This window comes from Pocillopora verrucosa, chromosome 11 (genome assembly GCF_036669915.1).
Source record: "Pocillopora verrucosa isolate sample1 chromosome 11, ASM3666991v2, whole genome shotgun sequence".
NCBI lineage: Eukaryota > Metazoa > Cnidaria > Anthozoa > Scleractinia > Pocilloporidae > Pocillopora > Pocillopora verrucosa.
The window spans coordinates 18,536,639-18,549,772 of NC_089322.1; the positions used below are offsets into that span (position 1 = coordinate 18,536,639).

The following is a 13,134-nucleotide window of genomic DNA, read 5'->3' on the forward strand; positions in this document are numbered from 1 at the left end:
TCCTAGTATCCTAAGTTACAATAAGTTGGAAGATTTTTGGAATTGAATTGTTTTCGAGTGTAGATACCCTAATTGCTTCTAGTCTAATGTGTGATTGGAGCAGCACTGAGCTTCCACTTTTTAACTTAAGTCAATATTTATTGAGAGCAAATTATCTACTCGTAGGTGATAACACGCTTACCAAATCGATGAACTTCACACGAATTCTTAGGCTCTCTCGATCATAAATATGCAAAAGAGCACGGCGAATTTCCCTATCGCTAAATACTCGAAATAATTTTTTTCCCATTTGAGATATTTTCAGTGCCGTCTATAATGCTTTGATATTTCCGATTAGTCAGTAACTTTTATATCTCTTAATTTATTTTGATAATAATTTTGCCCAACGGTTGTTGGATCAATACTGGAAAATACTATGCCAGTCTCCGCGCATCAAAGAGAGGCTGTACCGAATTCATATACCGAAATCAATTCATTGAAACAGCACGATTTGCATTGACAGAGCCCCAAGAAAAATATTTCAGAAAGCTGGGTTATTGAATATAGCTTTGTTTGAAGACAAAAGAGGACGCAAATATCCATAAATTCTTTTTACAAGTAGTATTTATTCTTATCGGAGGAGTTTGATCTACACTTTAAAAAAATATGATTAAAGAAAACTGGAGAAACTGAATTTCCATCAATGTGAATAGATTAGAACATTGAATTTGAAACTTTCTGGGTCAGTCGTTCCTGGGACATATTATGTTTATATAGGGGTAGATCTTAACTTGTCAAAACATCTATCAACCCACATATATTTTCCTCGTGGGGTGCTATTGAGATTGAAGTAAGAACGGTGTGAGGCTACAATTTCTGTTAGAAACCGTCAACTATGAATTATACTTCCGGATATGCCTTAAAGGTTTGGAACTTTCAACGAGTAAGACATCTGAAAAGGCTGTTTATTTAGTCTTCGTTAAGATGTTTATATTCGAGCCCCTCTAATTTATTATTTATTCATAGCTTTTGGTTCGCTATACAAGGAAAATTTCACAGAGTATCCATTTCTTTGTATAAACTGTTGGAAATCTATTACTGATGGTAAACTCATGAAATTCTTTCCAGACGGTGTCTTTCCAGACGGTGTCTTTTCAGACTTCGTTGGATATGGTCAGTTCGTCGCTTCCCAGCTCGAAGGTAGGTCCAGCATCTTACCGGTAAAATATCACCTATAGATTAAACAGAGCTAAAATTATGCGTTTTAAGAATAAGGATTTATTTTGAAAATTTTTTATTACAATTCGTCTCTGGTTCGAAAAAATGAGTTGAGTTATCATAACTATTTATTACGACAAATTTTCCAGCTTTCCTTAAAGTTCTTTAGATGGGAAAATATGATTAATTTTGTCTTATTTTCCTCAATTGTTCTAAATAATATGTATTAGTGGCTAGATCCCTAAAGTTTTGGTTTCATTTGACAAAAATAAGAGTAAATGTTTTGTTTTATCATACTGAAGACGCTCACTGGAAAAACTTTTATCCTTCTTTTTCTGACGCTTAAACGCGGCTTGCCGATTCAGAATTTACATCAAAATTTCGGCCATTGTATCGATAAACAAAGATATAACCGCTTAATCCACTGATATATATATTCCAAAGTTGCAGACGGTGTTTCTTTTTTTTCGCCGAGCCAGACTAATTAAAGAGGTAAATCCAAGCTTTTACAGAACTGAACCTTCTGCCAAATTGTGATCGCTTTCCGATGGCGGTTTCAAGTCTCCAAAATCATGCACAATAGATTTAAAACCGAGATGATAACAAAGAGATTGTATTTTTGTGACTACCTGTGTACCTGATCGCAATAACCACTTTATTACCGCGACCGCGATACGCCTCTATCGTCCGTCTTTCACTTGCTTAACTACCACAAGTACCGCCCGTGTACCGTTTAAAACAGCTCTGACACCTTCTTTCATCTGAGTTAACAAAATAGAGTTTTCTTTCGTTTTGCAGGCGAGTCTGTGAGCTAGATTTACATAACAAAACAACTTACAACCGATTTAATTTTGAAAATATATCATGTCGCCTAACTTGATTTGCATATCGTAACAGGGTATGATCCAAAGAACGAAAATCTCGGAGTGGCTCGTGCAAAACTTCTCGGATTCCAAAGGAAAAACACCGCGACTTCTCTACGTAATGCAAGAGGTTTAGGGTTCGTAAATCGATTTTTTTTTTAACCGCATGGGGCCGAGAAGAAAAATTCGGGGAAGGTGTTTACCGGCATCTCATGGAATATAAGAGTACGGGAGGTTAATTTTGCTTTTATGTCCTTAGAGAAATCGCTTCTCATTTTTCCTGACAGTATCACCAGTGAATCAAACATTGAAAAGTTATGAGAACAAAAAAGATCGAAAATAAAAGAAGGTTTTGAACGTGCAACAAATTCTCTCTTACAGTATGGTAGTAAATGCAAATCTAAAGGGCTAATCTCCAGGTTTTCAAGACGGATGAGGGCCTTTTTAGAGAAAGGGACCTGATAGAAAAGAGGGCTAATTAAAATGTTTGTAGTATGCTATAAGAGAGTTTTATCGTCAGTCCAGAATCGAAGGGGGCTATGTCAGGCAACCCAGGATTTCTCCCTTCGTGCGTCCTTGGATTGGTGGGCCTATGAAGTGTGCGCTTCGCGTTCCATATAAGGACTGAACTTTGCACAAAAACGTGACTGCCCATATGAGGAGCAACAACGTGGCGGTCATAAAGTAACGCAAACTTTTGTTGTCATGTTTCGCCAGTAAAGTAATTAGTCATCCATTGCGAACATTCATCTGAACATATTTCCTAATGTTTCTGATGCTCAGATAAAATCACCTTTTACATGCTTATCAGCTTTCTATGTCGAGCGACGATAACTTACGAAATTATAAATAGCTCTATATTAAAAAATAACCCCACAAGGCTGAAACCCTTTCAAAAGCTCTTTAAATGTTTAGGTCTTTCATCTTTCGGAGGCAGAACTGCAATAGTCCTCGCTATTTAAGATTTTTGATTTTTATGAAGTCACATGAAAGCAAAGGATAAGAATGGAAAAGAGTTGACATACATTCAAAATTCCAAAATTAAATTCGAACAGTAAAATGTACGTGATTTATATTTTCAACCAAAGATGCGAATGCCGTAACGTAGTGAGGTTCCTTTGTTTATTATCATCTTCTAGATGCCTATAACTTTGATTGTCTACAGCTTTTAAAGAATTCAAGAAGAAATTTTTGTCAATCATTATTGTGCATACAGTTAGCGGGCACAAATTGTGAGAAAATATTCCACAGGAAACTACAAGTTCCGCCCGCGCAACCCCAAAATCAAATTTCTGCTGAAGCCTACTGTTATCGAGGTGTATCTATCCAGAATGATGAATTGAAATCGAGAAATGGCGATCAAAAAGTTTGAACAGTTAGTTTTCCTCTCAAATGGCAAACTGTACTTAGAAGCATTTCAGACAGAGCTGAAAGACATGACCAAGGTTGTAACGAACTTCCCGGGATAACGCCGGGAAACCACAGTAATATGACAGCCTTTGAGCTAGCTCTGACCATGACGTGAGTAAAGAAGTTTATGAGAGGACCTTTTTTGCATGAGATAGTCCTGTAACAAGACATGCGCAGTTGTTTCCAGCGAGGCTTTGACCCATGCAGTGCATGTACGTTTAAAAAAAAATGGTTTGAAACGAAGACAACCTGTCTGCATGCTTTCAAATTTGAGTAAATAAAACAAATGGAATAATTTATCACAGATAAGAAAAAAAAAATCATCTGAAGACGTTCTCGAACAAAACGTGATCCTTTGAAATGAAAGCACAGGAAAATGACTGATTTTATCGATCCTAAATCGAAGTTGACTCGTGGTACTTTCCTTCTTTCGGTTTTCGTTGCGATGTTAAAATGCTTTGGTAAAACCGTGGACATTATCCGTGTATATATTAGTTAAATTCGTTGATTTTGTGGCAGGTGCTGTTTAAGTGACACGTTCAAATGGAAGATCCCTTAGGATTTGGTGAACAATTACTTGACTAGACTATGCGATAGGGGAATAGCTCGAAAATCGTTTTTCTTGAAAAAAATATATTTCTACCCGAGACTGAAACACTATAGGTGCCATTAAAACAAACTCTAATATATTTAAAACACATTTTCAAACTCAAACAATCTGGTTTCAAAAATAAGGAAGTGTCAATCACCTATCACTGTGTAGACCGCCATTATCACTTCTAAGGGCGATAAAATTGATATTTGCCCTTTCGGTTGATAAATAGCGCTGAAAGTTCCTGTTGTAAAGACTCTTTATTTCTGTCGCGGTTTAAAGTGCCGAGTGCTTGGCAAGAGAAAGGAGAAAAAGCAGCGGCTGAAAATATACACTAAGAGGAGGTAATATACTGTGCCGATCTGTACAAAAGTCATTTACAATATTCATTATTTTAGTTCAAATATCTTGTAAGCAGCACCGTAGCTCGAGGGATCGAAGCTGATTGCAACGGGAGCCTAGAACTCGAGCGATCGATTTTACTTCTAAAAGACGCCGAAACCGAAAAATTAAATGAAATTGGCGACGTAAATTTTTGAAGTTTTACTTCGCGTTAATCAGCTGAAAAGCTGAGTCACGAGAAAAAAATTAGAATTCATATTGAATCAGCAACAGAGACTTCCCGTTGAGATTCTTTTAATTTCACGCAGATCTCACAAATGTGCATGAAAGAAAAGCGTTTTTATCTCGGGGAATAAATTAGCCAATCTATGGTCAAACATAAAAGGAGTCTTTTCAAGCTATCCCAGCGTGTTAAATGTGTTTGGACGCTACGATTCTTTTTGCATTATTAAGTCTTTAGTCCAGCTGTAGCTTATAGAATTGATTAAAACCTCAATTTCGCGCTAGATTCAAAAGGAAAATCTTTAAACGAGATTTAATACTTCTGAATAGTCCTCAAAGCCTCTAACAGATCTACAGACAATGGATAGAGACAGCCATATTTTCCTACTAGTTCTATGCGTGAGCAAAAATAAACATTTTTTCTAGCAACAAACTAAAATTAATTTCGCCTCGGGCAATTTTAAACGAAGACGGTATTAAAAGTTGTCCCCTGCCAATATTAACGTCAAGAATAGAAAAAAAGAAGTAAAACATGTATATTTATTTTGAATGCTTATGACATCAGCTTGATCAGCTTGACAATCTTGTTCCAAAAAAAATTACTGGTCACAAAAGAACTCCAAGAGCGACTGGTACTTGGAAAGAAAGGTGTGAAAACTCCCTCTTTGAATTCATCCAAAGAAGCTTTAAAGATATTTCAACGAGTGAAGGTGGTATTATCTAAAATACTACGCAGGCCGACAGCTTTGGTCATGTCACAGGTGAATGCGACTGTTAACTCTGTATATACTGAAAACGCGTTCTTATATTTTTTTTATAACGAGCAAGTATTACATGCTTCTATTGTGAAGAAAGAAGATGCAATCGAATGATTTTTCCGGCGATGCGTTCGGTATACCGCCAGAGGTGCTGACGGGGTTAATTTTCGGAGCCATGTTAAAATTCGATACATAATTTTGAATATAATTTCGTATGCACTAGTAAAATAACCTCCATGAATCATCGCCGATTACTGATAAACAAGAATCATCCGCTGCTTCTCCTTTTTAAGCAACCATCAATAGATCTGAAAATTAAAAAGCCATATTTTTGCCAGTGAAATTTTAATCACTGAAAAACTTTCCGTGGCTCATAGGGGAGCAAGAGCCATAAGAACTTCCCTCTCGAACCGTTGTTTATATTAATTATTTGTATTTGCGTTTTGTTTTTGAACTCCTCGTCAGCTACTTATAATGAAGTTTTCTTCAAGCTGAGGAATTCGACATTTTGTTTTTTCTTTTTTTAATCTATCGAGTTTTTCTAGCCATAAGTTTATTGTAAACAAGAATTGTCTCCAGAATACCCGACGAGTTACGGTGAGTGAAGAGATATTAATGCATTTCTTGAATGTCTCAGCGGGCTTATCGAAATAGAGCAAATTTCAGTGAATTCTTGGAATATCTTGGCGGGTATAGTTTTAAATCTGAGTTAACCAGTACTTCCATCCGTCAAAAATTGGGCTAGAAGGTAGCAAATATAATGCATAAACATTCTGTGATATTTATCGGCAGTATTATGTCAATTTTTAGTCTCTTCAACAGAAAATTTCACCATTCTCTTGAGCTATCGAGCGAACGATATAAGCCTTGGTATATGTACGTTTATCTCGTCTGATTCGTTAACTCTCGTTCGCTCGTGTAAAATGTCGTAATTCTCGCCAATTCTCGTCAATCCTAGTCAACACAACATTGTAGGTTTGGATTCCACGATATCTGAGTAAATCATCTCTTAAAAACTCAAACTACAAAATAAGAAACACAAGCGGATAAAATTTAATTACTGGCTGAAATCACATCATGATGGAAGATAAATCTTTTTCTTTTAGTTGAGTCCATGGCGTAAAATCCACCCTGTTGCTTAAGCCCTTAGAACTATGAAGAAAAAAAAAGGTTATTAAAAACTTAATGACACAGTCATTATTTTAAATTGCATGAAACTTTGTGTTAAAGTTATAACAGATGACCTTGAGGTCACCTTTTCAAGTTATGTAATTGTAATGTACAGCTTGTATCTAACTGAGAATTAAGGCTTAAAAAAAAAAACAAAAAACAAAACGTGTGACGGCGAAAGACAACGAAATCAAAATTCTAGAGGACTACAAAAAAAAAAAAAAAGAAGAAAAATGATAATATACAGACAAAGTGACCAACGCAGGGCTCTGAGGGACCGACACCAAAATCACGTGATTTTGTGATCAAGAGAGCACAAATGAGAGCCCGTTAAAAATGCGCCAATAGCGGCTAACCATCATGTTACGTAAATAGCTTACGTAATCATTCGACCTCAATCGCAATGTAGCATTCTTAACCCTTTACAGCCTAAGATCAGCATGCATATTCTCTATATGTTTTTCTATACGTTTCCTAAGATGCTGACAAGGAACATTTGCATAACAATCAAGAGATTCTTTAGTTGGTAATCATTTAACGTATTCTCGTGACTTTCACGTTTGACTCAGGGGTGATATTGTAAAGAGAAATTAGATGCTGCCAAGAGAGCGTAAGATGCGGCGACAAAATACTGAGAGAGGGCTTCCCGGACTGGAAAACAACCTCCTTCCTTTTTCTCTCTTATATTTAAGCTTTTAGCTTCAACATCAGCCTTCTGCGCATGCTTGTACTTCTCAAGCGGCTCATTCCATATTTCCTGTACAGTAGCTTAGTTCAGAAAATATTTTGCTTTATTAAGATAAAAAATCCTCGAGCTTGAATAAAAACTTTTTGTAATCATCTGTTTGTCAGTAAGATAACAGATCATTTGCCGCATGTTTTATCAAGGCGGTTTTCGTTTTTGATAAAATGTGCCGCTTTAATTCGTCTGCAAAAATGATAAGAATAATTGAAAAAAAAAAAAACAAAAAAATAAATTTGCAAAATGACAATGAGAATAGTGATTATTAAAAAAAAACCCGAATTGACTGAACCAATTTGCTTCCCTCTAATTTTGTTTTCTTTTCAACAATCCAACAACATTTATCCAAATAGGCATCACATGCTTTTTCACAGGTTCAAAAAGTGCAGTTGCTTTCAATGAAACACGCATTTCTAGCCTAAGCGAGACTTAAACAATTTTTCAATACAAACGCCTTTGTCACTTTACCTTCGTGTAGATAAACGAACCAGTGACATGTACGGCTTTTAGGCGCCAACAAACATTTACATTTGTTTTCTCAACAAAACATGATTTACATGTTTGATTGGTTTTAATGCAGTAATCAATGTGCTATCGTTCCGCTGTCATCGGTGCTATCCAAGAGGCAAACTCTCTCCCCAGCGTCATCAAAATTTATTTAATAATAACAAATTTAAAGCCATTTGCTCTCTCGTAGATTACAACGCATTGTTTAAAAACAATGGGGTTCCTCGTGAAAGGAAACCGAGCTGTTCAAAATTTGTTTATATATTATTCATTTGTGTTCCTGAGATAATGATGTTGTTAGAAGACAAACTTCCATCGCTTAAAGGTTTTTAAAGTCTTTGTTGGACATGTTATGAAAACGTCGGCTTAATATCGTGTTAGTTTTTCTAACGGTGGTTATGGCGTCGATGCAAACCATGCATAATTCCTTGTTTTGCAGATGGAAGCTCAATTGTTTTTGGAAATGTGAGATGGAACATTTTGTGACCGATTTCTTTCGCATTAGCGCGATGTTTTCAAAGGTAAGGCAGCTAACAATTTTAATTTCCTATAATTTTGCAAGCATTGCTTCTTGTCATCAAAACATCATTCACTGGTTAGATAATCTTGTCGAGGCATCACTCACGCTCAGTGAATATTCAAGCGTGTGTACCCCTCGAAATTGAGTGTTACGAGAGGGTCTTCTTCATGGACATTTAGTTCAATATGGTGTATAATGTAAACACTTGCCTCGGGGCAAAACGCTATCAACAATAATTACCATTTGCTACGAAATTAATGAGCAGAGGTGGAAAGTTTATTTTTTTATGGTTTCGGAATGTGTGATTCGTGAACGGGTTGCAAAAAACGTGAAAAAAAACAACAACTTTGTTTGGAAGACATGCTGGTTTATTATTTACCTGCTGATACGAAACTTTTCCGTTTGTCGTTCTGCTGAAATTTTTCGAGAGCTCTCGCAACTGAGGGCGAAAGTATAAAGGACAAAGATAAAGTTTACCGGATCAAATACTGATCTGATGTTTTACAATACAGCAATTTGTTAGCGCTGGAGTAAGCCATCTCACAAAGTCGCTAAATCTTATTTCATTATACGCGAGATTAATTTTAAGGAAGCTGTGCCTATTGTGAATAGATGATAACGTGAAAACCACAAAAGAACGCCCCCTCGAAGATAACAGCCATTGCAGGGACTTAACGGCATGACGTTATGACAAATTGTAATGAATCAGTAACGGCTGGAAACCATTGTATGCCGTAAAATTTTTGTCCTCGTGGTGTGGATTCTCAACGCAAATGCAAACAATACTTACATCCTACACGGCTGAAGAAGTAGGCAACAGGTATCGTGACAAAACTGAATTGTGAATCGCTTTACCGAAAAATATTGTGTTTAAAGCAGGGTTTCAAGCAGTGTTTTGGTAAATGGTACAATGAGCAGCTGTGCCCGATGAAGGGGCCGTAGGCGAAATATGAATTTATATGAAAGATGAAGCTGGCTTGCAGGGTAATAAGCGGCGGTAAGAAGTCTTTTATCCAGCGGTAGACCGCCGGTATCCGGTTCTTTTCGAAATCCTTGGCTTTAAGTATATCCTGAGGCTTTTCTTAATGAAAAGAAGTTACTTACAGCTTCAACAAGCAAAATATCGTTCTATTTTAGTGAGGAGTGCGTTAGATGAAAGTCACTAATATGCTAGGGTTTTTTTTCATTACTGTTACAAATTAAAAATGAGTGTAGCAATTAAGAAGAATTGTGGCTGTGTGGCTTACAGAAAGCAGGGTTAAATTTATATGCATCCTCAAGGACAACACTGCGATTCACTAATTTATATCAATACTAACAGATGTAAGTTAAATGAAAGGTACAGATAGCATTCAAATTTGACAAGCTTTGCCTCTGCATCGACGATTGGCGACTGTCTTCGGAAATTCATCCACACGCCTTCTCAGCCAATCTCGTACAAATTCCAAACTGCGCTGTTTTCTCGTCAGGAGGACGGTATCTTAAATTATGGGAGAACTCTCGTAAGCTAGTTCGAATGTCATTATTATTTGCTTGGCTGGCCATTATAATTACTTAGGGAGTTTTAAAGTGATTTACTAAATGTAATAAACATCACAGGGACTTCTCTTCAGGACCAGCCGACCTATCACTCCGACGCGAACTAGAGAGAACTGCGATCACGTCGCACACAGTTTTCCCGCTCCTTAGTACATGGGGTTACCCTCGCTTGTTTTAAATCTCGCTGGTTTCTTGTTTTTGTTTACTTTTTTCTGGCTGGACTTTATGATGACTTTGGTTTGGTTTTGCGATGGCCATGACAATTTGCTAACATTATAATAACTGTTTTTGATTCATAGGGTGATGAGTAAGACATCTAAAGCATCGTAATTGTTAATACGCCGAAATGATCAGTAACATCAGCGCTATTCAAACAAAGAAAGCATCCTACAGAGAGAGAAAGTCGTCAACATTGTGTCGACCATCTTCTGGATATCCTTGTCTCGATAGGCTCAAAAGACGCCGCCCAGATGCCAAAGTGATTATCAATGTTGGAGGACGTAGATTTGTCACGTGGAAAAACACGCTGAAACGTTTTCCTCAAACGCTTCTGGGCTCAGAAGAGCTTGCGGCGCGTTTTTATGACCAGGATAGAAAGGAATATTTCATAGATCGCGATCCGCATTTATTTCGATATATACTAAATTATTATCGTTGTGGCAAACTCCATCGTTCGTTTGAAGATTGCAATGCATCATTTGAAGATGAACTCTCCTTTTACGGGATTATGCCACAAGAGGTGCACGACTGTTGTTTTGACGATGATAATGAAAACGATAACGCTGATGATAGCAAAAGCACAGGGTCCGGGTCGGTATGCGACAAAACCGAACATGTAGTAACTCGAAGTTTGATAGGACGAGCTCGAAATTGGATTTGGGTTTTACTGGAAGGCGAGGCGGATTCCGGCTTCAGAGCGTTTTTTGGGATGGTCATCATATACATTGTGGGACTTTTTATCATTCTTAGTATTTTTACAACTGTCTATGAAACTGTACCTTGCGAAAACGTGGAGAAGGTTTGCAAGGAAAGAACTCGAATCTTGGATCTATTGGACAATATTTGCGTGGGTGTTTTCAGCGTGGAATTCTGTCTCAGACTTCTTGTCTGTCCGAATATTGTGGAATTCGCTAAGAACCCGATGAACATCATCGATTTTTTATCGATCTTGCCTTTTTATTTAACGCTGCTATTAGAATCTGTGGTAGGATCAAACTTAGAAGCTTTTGTAGTTCTTCGAGTTTTGAGAATATTTAGAGTTTTCAAGTTAACAAGACATTCCAAACGTCTGCAAAGATTTGGCGCAGCTATGGCCAGCTGTGTTGGAGATCTCACCTCGTTGATGTTTGTTTTAATTATTGCTGTCGTGGTTTTTGCAAGTATGATATACTTTATTGAGCGCGACGCTGTGGAAGGAAAGTTCATTAGTATTCCTGACAGTATGTGGTATACCATCGTTACCATGATCACACTGGGGTGAGTTGTTCATACAGCAGACCAGCTAATACCCCATTCATACCAGCAGAATATGTTTAGTTAAACCGGGTTGAACTGAATGAAAATCAGAGACAACAAAATGCGTTAAATTTGAAGTCGGCAAACATCGCTTTGATCAGCTTTTATGATAAAAAAATTCAAAACCGTTTTTAACAAAACAACCTTAAAACATGTTTGAACTTCAGTGTGTATAAGGTATAACTTATGCTCAGCTTTAGCATATAAGTAGAATAAAAATGTATTTTGGCTATGTTGCATAAATTTGATTGCTAGTTATGACTAAATTAAGATAAGTAATTTTTGCCATAGATGTATCAGACTGAGTGTGGAAAGTAATGCAGGATTATATATGCTAAGCTAATTTATGCTCGCATTTTGATTCGTTCTCATCTATAATCTATTGGAGGACAGGCGCATATTGGAGGCATGACGTCACCCATGATTAAAAAAATTTACTTCTTTATTACATAAAACAAATAGATTCTTTGTGATCGATTACTGAACAGGCGAACGCGTACGCCAACATGGAATTTGATCGTTAAGTTATACAATAGGCTAGATTATTAACGCATTTTGATCGGTGAGCACTTATGATCTATTGGAGGGCAGACACACAGATAACATCGTCATTAAAAACGTTTTTCTTCTCTTTTATACAAAACAAATATATTCCATTTTGCTGTGTGGTTAGAGTATCAGTGACCGGCACAATCAGCTGCGCCTCGTGTGTTATTTTATAGTACTTGCCACATAAGGACATCATCTGTGATCTATTGCTAAAAAGGCGCATGGCAACATGGAATCTATTTGTCAAAAATGCATCATTTCAGTGCGCGCTGACTCCAAGATTTTTTTAATTTTTCTCTTTATTTATTTATTTATTTATTTATTTTCGTTTTTCAGGTATGGAGACATGGTCCCGTCCACATTTTTAGGTCAGACTGTAGGAGCCATATGTTGCGTGGCTGGCGTCATACTGGTCGCTTTGCCGATACCTATAATTCAAGAGAAAGACATCTTCAAGAAACAGATGCTTAGCGTTTATAATGTGGACGATTTGCAAAAGAAAATTAAGCAAATGAGGAAAAGTGCGGACAGACCAGAGCGAGGAGATCCCTCGTGAATTTACTAACCTCGCAAACTCTAATATCGATATACGCATTCTCATTTTCTACTTCCATACTTTGCTTGTTATAATGGTTGGGAGAAGGTACTTTTTGGTCAGGGACTAAGAGAGACTGAAACCAAGAGACTGAGTCCTTTACGGGATAAAATTTCCTAGAGTGACAAGAGGAATTCTGGAGCAGTTAAATTCGTTTTGCTTTACTGTGTCCTATGATTGTTTTTAGAGAAGCTCGCGTCTCTCTCTCAATCAATGAGATGCAAAACTAATACCATAAACGTTTTGATGGCACCTGCGTTTTCCTGCGCTTCTGGCAGTTTAATATTGTTTTTGGGGCTTTTACTTCTCATCAGCTGCTTGCAGTAATTTCCTTTTGTCTGATTGGCTGTTGAAGGCGGTAACCTTCATTTTGTCTTCATAATAACACTGAAGTGAAACCCGGCTTGTTGGTTTTACTCCGGAAATTATCCCTATCATTTAACCTTAGAAAAATAAAACAATGTTATATTGCCCTTGTTATACTAAAAAAATTTCATTCCTAATTCCTCTTCAAACTTTGACCCCTGAGAGTGACGAGCTTATAACATCTCTACACAGTATCACCCCTGAAACTCACAGTAATGTCACCAAAAAATGATTGTAAATTCAATAG

General features: G+C 37.0%; 1 protein-coding gene across 8 annotated transcripts; it reads left to right on the plus strand.

Moving 5' to 3' along the window:
- The first annotated feature begins 864 nt into the window (after window positions 1-864).
- Window positions 865-12,991, plus strand: LOC131777224 (potassium voltage-gated channel protein Shal-like). 8 transcript variants are annotated; one of them, XM_059093463.2, is made up of 5 exons: window positions 865-922; window positions 1,123-1,179; window positions 8,243-8,324; window positions 10,162-11,338; window positions 12,263-12,991. In XM_059093463.2, exons 4-5 carry the CDS (start codon window positions 10,209-10,211, stop codon window positions 12,480-12,482), a joined length of 1,350 nt encoding a protein of 449 aa, XP_058949446.1. In that variant the 5' UTR covers window positions 865-922; window positions 1,123-1,179; window positions 8,243-8,324; window positions 10,162-10,208; the 3' UTR covers window positions 12,483-12,991. The 8 variants fall into 8 exon arrangements, with proteins under 8 accessions (XP_058949446.1, XP_058949445.1, XP_058949447.1 ...); XM_066174272.1 differs by lacking the exons at window positions 865-922; window positions 1,123-1,179 and adding exons at window positions 5,171-5,387; window positions 6,491-8,128; XM_059093462.2 differs by lacking the exon at window positions 865-922 and having other exon boundaries at window positions 1,114-1,179.
- The last annotated feature ends 143 nt before the right edge of the window (window positions 12,992-13,134 follow it).

Coding starts and splice junctions, on each gene's coding strand:
- LOC131777224 (XM_059093463.2), top strand. CDS start 10,209: ATGATCAGTAACATCAGCGCTATTCAAACAAAGAAAGCATCCTACAGA. Junction 11,339..12,262: donor GTTACCATGATCACACTGGG/GTGAGTTGTTCA, acceptor TTCGTTTTTCAG/GTATGGAGACATGGTCCCGT.